The 15,693-nt window shown below is 43.5% G+C and overlaps 1 protein-coding gene across 1 annotated transcript; it reads right to left on the bottom strand.

The window, feature by feature from the left end:
* Positions 1 to 6,172: 6,172 nt before the first annotated feature.
* Positions 6,173 to 11,347, bottom strand: RRM2 (ribonucleotide reductase regulatory subunit M2). Its single transcript, XM_014894988.2, has 10 exons — positions 11,170 to 11,347; positions 11,016 to 11,093; positions 10,537 to 10,674; positions 10,305 to 10,421; positions 9,664 to 9,797; positions 8,881 to 8,975; positions 7,983 to 8,116; positions 7,498 to 7,602; positions 7,261 to 7,374; positions 6,173 to 6,871 (listed from the first exon to the last, which is right to left on the bottom strand). Exons 1-10 carry the CDS (start codon positions 11,296 to 11,298, stop codon positions 6,719 to 6,721), a joined length of 1,197 nt encoding a protein of 398 aa, XP_014750474.1. The 5' UTR covers positions 11,299 to 11,347; the 3' UTR covers positions 6,173 to 6,718.
* Positions 11,348 to 15,693: the final 4,346 nt, after the last annotated feature.

The following is a 15,693-nucleotide window of genomic DNA, read 5'->3' as shown; positions in this document are numbered from 1 at the left end:
TGGCAGTCATGGGAACACCCAGTTTCTGGAGATCTCCAGAACCACATGTGCCACCCCAAGGGGCATGGCATCACCCTGCCAACCAGCCTGTTCACCTCAGCACGAGCTCTGGGACCACTTGTGTGATGATTGGTTTTGGAAAGACCTTTCCTAAAAGGCTTCTTAAACAAAGCTACTTCATCGTGGTGAACAGATTTCTCTAAGCCACACAAAATTCCCTCCCTGGGGAACCTGCAAAGCTACACTTGAGCGTATAGACATTTAAATGTTTCACAATCTGCTTTTGCATGTGTTATTTGGGGATATAAGTGGTGAAATCACATCTGCTTCTTGAATATCTACACAGCAATATTTAACATTTTATTTGAAATATTTTTGCTTTAATTAATTTAAATGGAACCCAGTGATCCAACTATTTCACATATAATCCCACGAATTTAGTAGCAGCAAATGCAGCATCACAGCTAAATAATGGAACGGTGGCAAAATTAAAAATTTACCATAAAATTAGCCTATTTAGCATAGTAAATAGCTTTTCAATTTGATAAGGGATAACCATTTAATGAAAATGTGTATAAAAATAATCCTTTTAAGTTGCTCAACATTTGCCAGTCTTAATCCACACACTGCAATAAAGCCAGATCAGAATAACTTTTCTGAAGTCTGTATATTCATACATATTTATAGTATTATCGAGAGTAACTGCAATAGTTATATCAATGAGATGCAATTTTCACGAGCAGTAATTGAAAGAGCAAAGTTATTGCTAAGCCTCCGATAAACCTAGTGCGTTCTGCCTAAAGTTATTACCAAACCCAATATACATTTAATATTTCAATTTCTTTTATGAGTGAATTACATTTAGTCCTTCTTATAGCTGACATTGCATTAAAGTGACATTGCAGAAATTTACAGCCTGAACAGAGACTGAATACTTGGTCCAGCCAACATTTCCCTATCTTGAAATGTTCCTTTCTAATACACTCCTTACCTCAACCCTGTTTCTTACCTTCACCCAACGCCTGCTCATTGTTCCAGAGTTCCCCTGCCAAGCCACCACTGCCTGCTGAATGTTAACTTTTAAAGCAACAAAGTGCAAGCGTTTACATATTTCTTTTTTGAGGTTCACCTTGAAAATAAGTTCAAGAAGAGATAAATCATTCCATTAGATGTCAAGAAGAGACAGAGATATGGAAATTCAACTGTCACTATAACCTTTGCTACGTATAGAACCAGGATTAAACTAAAGCAGGTGGCAACTCACGACTGCTGTTTGTGTCCTGAATCAGAAGAATACATTCCAGTGTCTCCCAGAGCAGACATCCAGGGCTAGAGAGATGGAGACCCATTCTGAAGCACTTAAATATACTTACTGCAAGCTCCTGGATCACATCAAACCAAACTCATTACAGGAAGTGCTACAGCCACCACAAGAAACACCATTGAAGCCAAATGCTTCATCTTGATTTTGAATCATATCAGGACTTTCCTGGTTGAGTATTGAGGAGACAAATGCTGACAAAGTATCTTCATTTTAATGAGGCAACATCTTCCAGAGAGAAGCAGGGAAGCTCTGGCCAACACCAGTCAGAAAGCAGACTCACTGCAGTCCCAGGCAGCAGAGCATCCCATAAGGCTGCAGAAGGATGCTGGAAAACAGGCAACACAAGGTTGGTGTTTGCTGTTGCCGGCCCTGGATCTACATGAGCTCACAAATGCCTCTGAGTTAGAACACTGGGTTACACCTTCAGGAGCACCTAGGAGCTGGATTCTGACAGCTGACTGAAAGGACAAACAAGGTAAGCAGCAATGTAGGACAGGAAAAAACACCTGGCAATGTGGCCAAAGGTACCTGAAACAACAAGCAAAATATGAAATAAGTTGCTGTGTAAATGCTCATCTGCCAAAGATGCAGATATACTTAGATTGCAAGGACTAGTTTGCCTAAATATTAGTCCATCTGCAAATACACCCCTGCAGACATCTTCCTCTGGGCCAAAATACCTCAGTCTTCATATAACTGGCTTCATTGCCCCACAATTTGTTTGGATGGCATTAAGTATTAGCTACCTGACAATCCAATTACTGGATCCTTGTTAAAATGAAAATCTAGCAAAAAATTAAACTCAGCGCTCTGTTAGGCCAAATTCAGGGGGTGCAAGAATGACCCAAGCCATCCCTGATTATATCAGCAGCACTTCATAACAGAAGTAGCAGCACCCCCTGACCCCAAAGAACAGAACCACAGCTCAGCATCTGGGCTTTTTTTTTCTTTTTTTGCAAGCTCAACACTCAAGATTTGGAGACACATAAGAACTGCAAACTCTCCCTTTCAGCTACAATACTTAGAAAATACAAATTACTTACCAGTGACAGGTAGCAGAAACTAGCCTGGGATGCTTTTTTTCCCAGTCTGCATCTCAGAAGCGCTTGAGTTTATCCAGCACTGGAGTCTTCACCCTTAGGCCAAGAGAAAAACCTCAACACATCAGGCAAATGCTCCAAAGTGCTGTATGGACAAAGTGGTATCACTGTGGCACAAACTACATACAATAAATAGGAGAAAAGCAGGAGTAATTTTGTTATTTGAGGGAATTGCCAGAACATTCTACTAAGGTATTTTTTTCTAGCTATTTGAGGTTAAAAAACACAAAAACTAACAGCTGATATTCCTTCTTCACCCAATCCAGGGTCCCACAGCTATTTCTAAGAGCAGACGGCCAAAAATACCATTTATCTGCTGATTAATGATATCAGGAAGATCTCATCACTGGGGGCTGAGATATTCTCTAAAGGGATAAAGTTTTCCCCTCATTTCTCTACAGGCACAGGAAGCAGCAATATTAACATCATTTCAGCAATTTATTGGGCATAACTTGAAATGTAAAACCAGTGTCTGACACAGATATTTTTCCCATTAGCCTCATCTTTCACCATTCTTCATGTATGGATTGTTTTACCACAGAAACCAAGACTGTCTATGTGGATCATAGGATCTCAGAAACAGTCCCAAGGGATGAATTCCTAACAAAGAACTAGCTGCCCATCACCAAACAGGACATGACACTTAACTTTGTAGCTCTCAAACCTTTCCTGATGAAAGCATTTACTTGTGATAGCACATCATGCACAAAAAGAGGGGCCAAAATTCCAAGAGATAAATCAACATCTTAAAACAAAGCAGGCTGTGAAAAATAGGCTTGGAAGACAACTCCATTCACTCCCTGCTTCTGCCAGGCAAAGTTTGTGATTCACATGGATGGAAGAAGTGGTTTCCCCTTCAGGGATCACACCAGATTATTAATGTGCCTTCAGATTCATGGGCTGACTGTGCCTTGTGGCAGGCACAAGCAGCTGCAATTGTTCTCTGACTTCTTCTGGGCACAGATTCCTGTAATCACCCCAGGAAATTTGAGAAATCAGGGGATTTTCTACTTGTCACACTCTGATGTTGCAGTTACTTCCTGAGGACAAAGCTGATGTTAGGTTGCTTCTTACTGCTCCACGTTTCAAGATTTCCACATTTGACACGTAATGTGAAGTGAAAATGTGTTAACTAAGGAGTTATGAAAGCTTTCTTACTTGAACCTGTTTGGCTTTAACAAATTACAATAAAATATGTAACAAGAAAAACTATGCTAGAGGCTAATCTTCTCCCATTTTATCTGCTGCTATTAAAAGCCATTGATTTTAACAGCAATAAAGAAACACAGGGGATAGCTTGGGATCAGTTATGCATAGATTTACCACCAACATTAGAGCAGTGCTGTTGCATCATCAAATACATCCAGTTTTACTTACCCCTCAGCACTTTTTCCTCTACTAGCCTAATCACTTTACACTTTTCTGTAATTGCAGACAGCCTACCAGACAGCCATTCTGATTCACACACAAATAAAAACATCTGTACTTTTATCACTTCAAATCTCTCCTGGTTATCCAAACTCCATTTCAAAATATATGCCAAAGAGCCATTTAAATTTTCATTGAAACTTATTTGGGGAAGTATTAGTTTATTTTTTTGAAAGAAATAAAAGACTTATCTCCTCAATTCTTAAGCGGATCAAGTGTCCAAACAACTGCTATCACAGTCAAATTGGAAAGTAATCCGTTTTCAGTAAACAACTGTTTCATCAAGACTTGGACAAAATCTGTTAAAACTAAGTAACAGCAAGACATCTCAATCCTTGTGAGAACAGAGAATGAAAATAGGTAGGATCAGATGCACTGCTTTTCTCCAGACTGGAAAAATTGAGTTGCATAATAGCAGGTACATATACCAAAACTAAGCATTTAGAAATCAGCAGCACGAATAAGATTAACAGCAGCCACAGCAAGCCTTGTTCTCCTGTTGAATGACTTCTAATTCCTATCTAATCTATCTCTAATGCATGCACAACTACAGTATCTATTACCCCATAAGAGCAATGCTTGGCTAAAAGGAACATTTTTCCTACCTCCCATTATAACTGATTATTTGGCCATCATATCCATTGCTAGCAGTCCTCCTATATTATGCTGAAAATAGTTCCAGTTATTTCCCAGGATTGCAGACAGGTTAAATCTTTCTGCCCTAATTATTTGCATATTGATCCCTGGCATAAACCAAGAATCAAATGGGAAGAGATGGCTCTAATACAGGTAGACCCTGCTCATAGATCATAAGTTTTACCTTTTTTCTACATCATCTATGTATATAAATTAACAGAATTGAATATAAATTGAATACTGCTAAATCATACTTGGGTCCAAACTAATCTCAGTATTTTATTACTGCCTCTTTTGTGCTCTAAACAATAGAGCCTTAACACTCTGACTTCTGATGCCTTTATCACTTAATTTGATCAAAGCTTTGACTGCTGAGAGAAGTCAAGAAAAAGCAGAGCCTAATTTACTGAGAAGGAAATGCTGGTATTTAGGCAGAAACAAGCATTAAATTCCAGTGCTTCAAAATAATGTGTCTGGCTGTCCAATTTAGCACATCCCTATTCAAGTTCCTAATACATTATCCTCAGGCCACTGCAATCACGGACCTGTTAGCAGCATCTGTGCTTCAAGGCCTTTATTAGAGCTGTCAGTTAACAGTCCTCCATCTTGAATTCGACTTCAGAGATTAAGATTTTTTAATTATTTACTGGGGTTTTATCCCCAGGATAGCCTTGTGCATCCTGCTAGCTTCAGGCTCAGGGGAAGAGCAGTCACACACCATCACCTTCATTGCAATCAAGAGCAAAGGAGCAAAGACCAGCAAGCCAGTTAATTTAATACCAAGGCAGCATCTCTCAAAGAAGCACCACAATTACAGTGCTTTAAGAGAGGGAGCACTTGAGCAGCAAGAAGCAAATTCCAGTGTTCTTTCCTGTGAAGGAAAAGGTTCCGAGTTCTAGAAAGCTTATTGATTTTAACTATGCTTGAGGAAAGAAAGGCTTGCATAACATTCCTTGCTGGATATTAGACTAAATAATGGATAAACTCCTTTTGTACAGCAAGGTAGTCGCCATTTTCAGTCTATCCCACTTGCCCTTTCATCTCACTGCAGATCATTTCCAGCAACTCAGACCAGAGCAATTCCTTCACAGACTACACACTTTATAGCAGTTATATAAAGCACACTCATTTTTACTGCTCTGTTTAGTGTGGAATGAGCATATTGCAGTGCACACTTTGTGTGCACTACTTTTATGTAGTAAAACTAAGACTTAACAGGTATGATACAAAGCTCAGAATACTGCACCAGCCTGAATTAACCCTGAAACATCATCTGTTTACTGCAGTCAGTCTGAAAGTCAGAGCTCAGCATAATTTCACTTGATATCTATGAACCACATGACTAAAACTATTTCCTGAAGACCTTGCGTTTCCTCAGAAAAACTGTAATTCAAAAGGAAATCAGCACACAACTTTGCCCATTGGAGCACTGAAGCCAGTACAACACTGAGTCCAACCAGCTCTTTATTACATGAAATACTGTTCCCAGGTATTAAAAAAAAAAAAGCAATCAAGTCCACAAGCTAGCTGCATCTTATTTTTCAGTACCCAGAATATCCAATTTAGTTCTTTACCTTTCATACCAAGTTTCTTCCTGTTCTTTGATAGATTTTAATATGAATAGTTTAATTCATAGCACCATTTTTAAATTACATACCCAGAAAGAAGCACAAGTCATAAAAGGTTAGGCTGCAAAAGATTTTGATATGCATTTTACTGTTGTTGAATATTACAATACAGTTGTTTATTTTAAAGTGCCAGGTTTATGTACAAACTATTAAAATAGTAAAAATGGTAAACTTAAAATCTGCTAGAAAAGCAGTGAGGTTATAATGTAGTTGCCTCCAGAGTTTTCTACAGTCTATTCAACAAATTTACAACTGGAAATTTTAAACTGCTCCTCTGTTTATGGTGAGAACAGCAGAAGCCAGGGGTCAGTGCCCACAACCTCCCACCTTGCAGAAAGAAGTACCTGTATCTTTCATGGAGTGGAATAGCATGTGCTGTAAGACACACCTGAATATCCTATGTATTAACGCCATTGGCAAAATCTAATAATTAAAAGGGGGTTTACTGCTGGAGCTACACCAGCCTTCTAAAGGTATACCAACATCACCACACTTCACAAGAGTGGGATTTCAGTACAGGTATCAAGTCATACTGACTCAGCACACCGAGTCTTTTCCTGTAAACAGGGCAGGATGCACATTAACACATTGTCCCAGGTCACTTAAAATTCTGCATCCAGGGTGAAAGAGTTGTCCGTGGGCTTTGACATCACTCCCATCCTCTGATATTCACCTACTCGCTTCTCAAAGAAGTTTGTCTTGCCTTCCAGAGAGATGTTTTCCATGAAGTCAAATGGATTCTCTGCTTTGTATATCTGAAATACGAAGACAATTCTATAGTCACTGCAAGTGCTCACATTGAGTATGCAAGAGCATTAGAGATCAGTTGAAGGAGTCTAAGGGCAGCAACAGCAGGCCTACTATGTGGTGAACAAAAATCTCTGCCCCAAGCCTCCTCTACTCTATTTGTTCCTGTCTTCTGTCAGCTGCAGTAAACAGAACCACAGCTACTAGTACAGCTTTTTCCATAGCATCCTTTTGCTCTTTTATTCTGTGGATCTCCAAACAGGATGTAGCAGAACTGCTGAATCATTCTACAAGTTAAACAATATTGCTGCAGCCAATTTAGGATTTGGATTTGTGAAGGACATTAAACTTAACATTCTCTTTTCCCCATGAAGTATTCAATGTATTAGAGCCTTACCTTGTTAAATCCCAGTTCCAACATAAGCCGGTCTGCCACAAACTCAATATACTGTTTCATTAAAGTGCAGTTCATGCCAATCAGCTTTACAGGCAGTGCCTCTGTCAAGAATTCCTGCAGATAACAAACATTTGAGGTACAGAAACTGGTATTCACTGTCATCTAGGTTAGTCTTATGCCCAACAGCTCCCCAGCTTTGATTGTAATGAAGTTCCTAAACAAGAGGCAGACAGTTACCTGTTCTATGAGAACAGCATTCATGATGATTTCCTTTACTCTCTCCTCTGATGGTTTGTGTATCAAGTGCTTGAACATGAGGCAGGCAAAATCACAGTGCAAACCCTGGAAAGAAGTTTCAGAATATTATTTCAAGAACACTGATTTAAAAGAGCACAGAGCAAGTAGCATCACCTTTGTCATGATACTCTTTCCTAAAGACAACTTTCTACCTCACCAGAAGGTATCACAAGCAAGTTCTGCCAGTGCAAGGCACAGCAGCTGCCAGCATTGGTGAGAACCCTCCAACTACTTTAGAAGTAAAATGCTAAGTTCATTCATATACTCCTGCAAGATCCACAGTGACACATGTTTACACACTTTAGTGAGCTTTATAGTCTGCATGTTTCTAAATATACTCCTTAAAATATAGGCTCCAATTGAGCATCATTACTTTGAGCTACTGTGGCACATTACCATTTTAACTGCTAGAATTTGACTCATACCTCATCTCTACTGATGAGTTCATTAGAAAAAGTGAGTCCAGGCATTAATCCTCTTTTCTTCAGCCAAAAAATTGATGCAAAAGAGCCAGAAAAGAAGATTCCTTCCACGGCTGCAAAAGCTACTACACGTTCTCCTGTTAAGAGAAGGTTAATATTAATACCACACAGAAAACTTAACAAGATTGACACGCAAAAGTTGCAAACTACATCCTGCAAAGCAAATGAAGTTGTTTCTGCCCAAGTGTACTATAGTCTGTGCTTGAAAATTATTAAATATTTCTGATCATTAAACAAAACACATGATAGGAAGTAGGAACTAATCAGAGTAGCTACTAAGTAGCTGAAGCCAAGGCTCCTTTCCTTTTGGGTCAAAACCCTCAGTATTATCCTTTTTCAGATAGCTCAATAAAAAGAACAGTCATTTTGGCAGCTGATTTAAGTCAGTGTCTGCTCATCTCTGGCCATGATAAATGCTACAATACTAGTGAAATTATGATTTCTACCATCTCACCTTTGAAACAAGACATGAGGAATCACCAAGGCAGAGGAACTACAGTCTCCAACCAAACATGTCTACCAGCTATAGATGGCCATGACATGTCCTGACATGTGGCAGCAATTTACAGTTTGATCATATAGTCAATGATATTGGCATATGATTGCCACATGACCTTATTATTCATGATATCAGCAACTTGACAAAGATTTTCTGTCAGTAGCTAATTTGAAGATGAAAAATATTTTTTTCATATTTGGAATTACACCAGTATCTTATAATGGAGAGCATGTACTTTCTCTGTGGCAGCAATAATCTCTGTTAACTGTGAAGACTAGAGAAATGGTGGTTCCTCTATCTTTAGGAGAGGAATTTCACTTTGTTTCCAATAGATATACTCACCATATGTTGCTTTCTTGTCCCCAATCCAGCACATGGCCCAGTCTGCCTTCTTTTTAACACATGGTAATGTTTCAATAGCATTGAAAAGAAATTCCCTGAGAAAGATAAAACTCTTTAGGCTAAGACATCAGCACAACCAGCAGAGTAAGGATTCACTGCTATAAACAGTCTTGAGCACCTAAACGTTCTCTGCACCTTCATCCTGGTAATTTTCCTTCCCCCGTTACCTGGCACCAATCTAGCTCTATTTGCTCCAATCAACTACTTTTTCCTTCACATACCCATCACAACACCAGTTCACATGAATTCCCATTACAATATCAAGGGGAGAACTGTTTCATCAAGTGTACTTGAACAAGGCTGTCAAAACTAAAGATTAACCAGGATCCACTTTACAGTATGAAGGCATCATACTTCTCATGTAAGCAGTTCTTGCTAGAATTTAGCATCTCAGAGCAGAAATGACACAGCAAGCTTTTTAAATAGCAGTAAAACGGACTTAAAACCTAATATACTCCCCTTATTTGACATCTCCATCTTTTACTTTGTATAATTCCTTAATGTCAGTAGAGTGATTTCAGTTTCACTCTTAATGTAAGCAATGTCTTACACCTCAGAGGAAAAAAGATATTGTGGAGTAAAACTGCTCTTGAACAGCAATAGCTTTTTATATAAGCCTAAGTTACATCCCAAAATTAGCCTAATAGAGAACAACTGACATGCATTAGCTAAATTCTGAATATTTACTGAGTTTTGAACTTTTTATCATCAAGCAATACAAACCTCTCCTTAGAATCCTTAATGTAGGTGTCAATAAGAAGACTGTACATTTCTGAATGTATATTTTCCATGGCAATCTGGAAGCCATAGAAACAACGAGCTTCTGTGATTTGTACTTCTTGACTGAACCGCTCCACCTAGAGGAAATAAATAAGCATTTACAAAAGTGTTTGCGATTTGCAGGTTAGAAGCATAAACGCTCTATTGGTCAGCCCACGAGATCGTCGAATTAATTCCAGAGATGTAGATTACTAACAGCAATACATGAAGCTGCAACCCTTCAGAATTCCAAGTCAGAAGGTATTCTTTGGCCCCATGAGAAAAGGGAAAACGTCTTAGTTTTACTTATCCCCCATTAGGGAGAAGAGGACAGAGGGTAGAAGCAGAACATGGATTGTGAAACAGCCAAGTGTTACACTAGGGCAGCACCCAGTCCACAACGGAGAGTGAGCAAATTTGGAGATTACAAAATCGACCCCAATTGGTTATTAAACACGGGACGGCCCTATAGGTTCTAATGCTGTATTTAATGCTGTTCGATCCAGCAAACCAGTTGGATCAGCCACAGCAAGCACGCTGAGCATGGGAGTTATCTAGTTATCTATCCAAAGTGGTGTCTCTGTCAGGATTTTCTACAAACTCACCAAGTTCTCGTTGACAATGCCATCACTGGCAGCAAAGAAGGCGAGGACATGAGAAATGAAGTACTTCTCCTCAGGCTTCAGGGACTCCCAGTGCTGGAGGTCTTTGGAAAGGTCCACCTAAAACAATTGGCAGGATAAGTAAGAACTGGGTGCTCTGGTGCGAGGCACCGGGGCCGGCCTGGGCTCCCCCTCAGGGCTACGGGCAGGAGGGGCCGCGGCGCCCACCCCTCACCTCCTCCGCCGTCCAGAAGGAGGCCTCGGCTTTCTTGTACATCTGCCAGATGTCGTGGTACTGGATGGGGAAGATGACGAACCGGCGGGGGTTCTCCCGCAGCAGCGGCTCCTCCTCCTCCTCCACGCCCCGCGGCACCTGGAATGGCGGGAGAACGGCTCGGGCTGCGCTCGGGGCGGCGCCGGGCTTTGGGGGGAGACTGAGGGGCGGCAGCTCGGGGGAGACCCCGAGAGGGAGAAGGGCTGGGAAGACGGAAAGAATCCTCTGAGAGAGAAGGGCACGGGAGGACGGCGAAACCCCCGCCCTGAGGGAGAACGGCTGGAGCGGGCTGTGGTGTTGCAGTGACCGGCGGGGACCAGCGGGCTCGGTCGGGGCAGAAAGGAGAGAGCACCGACGGAGGGGAGAAGAGGGGAGTGGGCCTGCAGGAGCCCCGGGAAACCGGACAGGGGCAGGCGCGATTCCTGGAGTTCTACACTCACCCGATTGTCATCGCCCTCCTGGAAGATCTTGCGGGCCGTCTTGCTGGCCAGGACACGAGTGCTGTTGAGCGAGGGGGGCTGCGGGGACAGAGGGGCAGGGTGAGCGTGATGCAGCGCTACCAGGAGAGGGGCAGGACGGCGGACGCGCCCTTACCGTGTTCTCCTTGTCGCTCAGCGCCAGGCCCTTCATGGGCGACAGACTCTTCATAGGAGACTGGCTCTTCTTGGGCGACACCCAGGGCTGGTCGGGGCGGGCGGCGAGCGGGGCGCGGGTGGACAGCATGGTTGGAATTGCAGCGGCGGCAGGAAGAGCAGGCGCGATTTGAGCGGCAGTAACTGGATCTTCCCGCGCCGGCCCTTTATATCCGCTTCGAAGTTGGCGCCAGAACGGCCGGCTGGCCAATCACAGCCCTCGCCACACCCACCTCCGCCTGCCCCCGCGCTTCCATTGGCTGATGCCGCGGGCGGGGCCCCGCCTTCCATTGTGGTGGCGGCGGCGGGAGGAAGAGCCCCGCCCTTGGCTTTGGCGCCACCGTGCCGCTCCTGCAGAGAGCCCCGAGTGCGGGGCCTGCGCCTCAGCCCTGGTTGAAAAAAGGGTCAGCTGCGGTAGAAAAGTCCAAAACTCATTTCTGAATACGGGAACGTAACCTGGGTTTGGGATACAGATCTGGAAATGCCACTTTGCCTTGCTTCCCCTTTTCTTTTCTGGTCCCTCCTACTTACATTCATTTTCACTTTCAACACCGATCCCTGAATTTGGATAGAGATTCTACATGCCTGCATTTAGAGGCAGAAATTGGCTTCCTGGAGAAACTGACTCTGTGTGCTACCCGATTTCACGTGTTTTAAATAAATAGCACAAGAAAAGGAGAACACAGGTATAAAGAGGATGTGAATATTCATATTTTTTAAAAGTCAGCTTTTATTTTTTGTTAATTAAATTGCAATATCATTTTCCTCATCCAATTCCACAAGGTACCTGCTTCTGTCAGCTAAAATGTTTTCCCTGAAGCAGTTTAATGAAACCAGGAGCTCCATGAGATGTGGAAACTTTTCAGTCACATGGGATGCAGAATGGCCTGGACTGGTCCTTGTCACCTGAGTGTGTTCACAGGGACGATGAGTTACATGGCCCAGCACTGCGCTGTGCTTGGCTAGAGAATAGGCAGGTAGAGCAGGAGAACAGCAGAACTATATAACGGTACTACGCTAAATTTACTGCTGTGAATTTGGAAGCAAAACAAAAGTACTCCCCTCCAGCACCCCCTCTGACACTGTAAATTCAAGTCAATTATTCATTTTAGCAGATCAGTGTCAAAGTCACAATTTTGGCTCTGAGCTCTCCTCAGCTGGGATGTTATTAGAAATGGCCAGAAGAGACATTAGGCTTGTGGTTTTTCTTGGTCCTATTTAGGACATTGGACTAGGGCAGACACCCACCAGGTCTTCTGTGTGACTTTCTGAGCTAAATATGCATCCCAATATATCAACCTAAATATACATCTCCATCCCAGGAAAGTGAGCACCACAAAGCCCCATCCTAGCAGGCAGCCTGGACAAGCACAAACATGTTCCTGCTCCGTCCCAGGAAGTTGGTCCTAGACGCAGGAGTACCAGGCATCTCTTTAAAGGCTTACAGGTGTCCATGCAACACCCATTTATCTCCTGCCACCTCTACAGCTGCTGGCAGAGTTGGCAGAGAGCTAGAGCAGCACCCTTTCCATCCCACTCAAACTCATTTACCCTCCTACCCCAATAAAGAGCCCCAAAGCCACTACAAGCCCCGTGGGCCAAAGGCTGTCATAATGCAACAGCTGTGCTATCTCTGCAGTCCAGCTCCTGTTCTCAGAAGCCCATGGCAGGGCATCAAAGCCTTGTCCTGAGGATGATGGCTCTGCAAGGAGAAACAAGTGCCAGGGAGAGCACAGAGAGGGCTGCTGGAGCTGCCACCAAATGGTATTTAGAAATGAGTGGCCATGCTGAATTTTTCTATTACAGCAGTTTAACCCAGCTGTGTTTGTCCCTCCCTTCATGTACATCCTTCTCCATGATGCAACTGCATTTTGGGACTGGCATTTTCATGGCAGCTTCTTTGGCAGAGCTGGGTTGAAGGCAGTAGGCTGCTGTCCTGCTCTGAAGTGCTCAGCTTCAGGAATGACAGGGATAGTGACCAGGGATGTCAGCTAGGTCCTGCCCTATCTTTGGGTGTGTGAAAGAAATTCTGCCCTTATGGCTTCTGGCCATTAGTTCTGACTATTGTGTTCTTAAAAAAAACCCAAAAAGACCAAAAAAACCAGCCCAGACTTGTATTAGTTTCTCATCTTTTTTATTTGCAAGAATTCAGATGCTCAGAAAGGTGGAAGTAAGAGCAGCCTGGGGTGAGGTGGGTGTGGGGTGTTGTGTAACCACCCTGTTCTCATTAGGTGCCTCCCCAGGCAGGAGTCCCAGCACCCAGCTCCACCCAGGCCCTGACATTCTCATCAGCTGCACGTGGAGCTCAGCACAGCCTCTATCCCAGCCCCTGCTGCTGTGGTACCCTCAGTGCCAGCATGGCAAAGCCCCATCCCACCAGGCACAGCCTACAGCCCCCAGGCCTCGTGTCCATCACACATCTGCTTCCTCAGCATGGCCATGGCTCTCAGCTCACCAGCCCGCTGGGAAGGCTCAGGGCAGGCCTCTCCTTGCTCACAGGATTGGTTTTCTTCCATTTTAATCTGCTATGTAGCAGATTGCCTACAGAACACGACAGACAGTGACTCCAGGTTGCTGACTGCCTCCCACCACTGCAGCAACTGGTCTGATGAAAGTCAGTGAGGAGAACTGACTCATGACTAGCTGATGGTTTTCTCCTGATTTGTTTGCCTGGTCCCTCCAGCCACATTCATCCATGCCAAATTCTGAAATCCTCACCTGGTGAGGTGAGCTCAGTCTGGTAGGGTTTGTATTTGTACAGAGCACCACGCTCGAGGGCCCCTACTTTGGTCTGAGTTCCACATGCAGCACAAAGAAATCTAAGTACCCCAAATATAACCTGGAACAGGGTAGGTAAGCAGGAGAGGCCACCAGCCAACATCTCTGAGATGATAAGCAGTGGTCTTAATGGTGTCCACTTTCTCCAGGAGGTTTGGAGGTAAGCCTCAGTATTTCTTCACCCAGCTGTGCTGAGGAGAATGCTCCACATCTCTCTAGAACTGATTTGAACCATAAGGACTCAGAACAAAACTTAAAAAACTTGAATGAAAAATTTCCAATAGCTGTCTACCTGTTTAGAGGTGGTCACCTTCCATTTACTCCAGGATTTATAACTGCAAAAACTGAACTGCAGGGCCAAGGCATTTCAACAGGCTGTTTCACTGAGAAATCTAGAGCAGATCAAAACAAGTCTTCATTAGCATGATTCTGGCTGGGTATCACATTTGCCAACACAGCCCATTCATTTGCAGCACTACCACTGGCCATCTGCTTACCTGACAGTCAGCCTCTTTGGACATAATGAGCTGTTGGAAAGCAAAGCCCTCACAGGGTTAACATCCCCAGTGCCTTGGATTTTTTTAAAACTGTAGCTCTTGCCTATTCAAGGTCCTTACTCAACATTTACAACTCTCAGGACAAAGTCTGCAGGTAGTACATCACCACATATGGCATTTTAATGGTGTAATTGGACATGTTCCTTTGCTGTTCATGAAACTTGGCACAGTGCTGCAGCTATAGTCCAACAAGTGCCAGGTAGATGATGCAGCACTGAAAGACTTTGAAGAGCTGGAGAAATGAAGTTTTCCAAGCAGCTGCATTTGCTGTCCATCAGCAGTCAGTAATAGGCAAGAGCAGCACTGATTCTGCAGCCTTCCTCAGGACCTGTGAGCACACTGTGGAGCTGGAGTAGCAAGGCCCACTTTGCACTCATACCTGTGCTCAAGAAGGTTGTCACTTTTCCTGGCTAGTAGCACCACCTCCTTGTTCCTGCAGTAGCAGAAGGCAATGGCTCCAGCCTGTTGGCCCACCCTTGGCTTGCCTTAAGCAATCACTGGTTTGGTCTTCGTTTTGGTCTCAGCCCCTGCACTCTGGTCATGAGACTGTGGCTGATCTCTTGCCACACATGGACAACTACAAGCTTCCCTCTAGCCATTACCACAGAGCAGTGAATTTCCTGAGGGTTATATTCCTCAGCACTTACTCATCCAAACTGCCTTTTGGAGGGTGCAGCCCCAGGTCCTACTGTCTGGGCAGGCCTGTGTTGGTTATGTTGAGCAGGGCTGTTGCACAGCAGCACTTCTGGGACATTTCATTGCTACCATACACATACAGTGGTCTAAGGCAGTCAGGAGCCCCCTGTACTTCCAAATGGTTCCAAAGAAAACCAGCCTCAAACCATGAAAGCCAGTTAACTGAGGAGAAAAAGGTGGGAATTCAAATAATTTTTCATAACTGGGTCAGCAGTGGGCAGTTTGGTTACCACCCAAACCTTGCTCACCTGCAGGGAACTCATATGTATTCCACATCCCTGCTCTATCTTCTTCCAATAACATTTTCTTCTCCACCAGAGACCTTTTTATCCCCGTGGAAAATGCAGATTATCTTCAACAAAGTAGATACCTACTACTACTACACTTATTGGTGTATATTGGCATTCCTATCCTGAGAAACCACCTAGTCAAGATTGTCATAAAAAGACTGAGAA

This window comes from Sturnus vulgaris, chromosome 3 (assembly GCF_052056855.1).
Source record: "Sturnus vulgaris isolate bStuVul1 chromosome 3, bStuVul1.hap1, whole genome shotgun sequence".
Classification (NCBI taxonomy): domain Eukaryota; kingdom Metazoa; phylum Chordata; class Aves; order Passeriformes; family Sturnidae; genus Sturnus; species Sturnus vulgaris.
The sequence above is the reverse complement of the archived record's forward strand: the minus strand, read 5'-3'. Positions and strand labels throughout refer to the sequence as shown.

What these genes read in the sequence shown, in the direction of transcription:
- RRM2 (XM_014894988.2), bottom strand. Translation starts at nt 11,298, where the DNA reads ATGCTGTCCACCCGCGCCCCGCTCGCCGCCCGCCCCGACCAGCCCTGG. An exon ending in AGGAGGGCGATGACAATCGG is followed by an intron (nt 10,675 to 11,015) that starts GTGAGTGTAGAA and finishes CCGCCATTCCAG; the next exon opens with GTGCCGCGGGGCGTGGAGGA. An exon ending in TGGAACTGGGATTTAACAAG is followed by an intron (nt 6,872 to 7,260) that starts GTAAGGCTCTAA and finishes TTCGTATTTCAG; the next exon opens with ATATACAAAGCAGAGAATCC.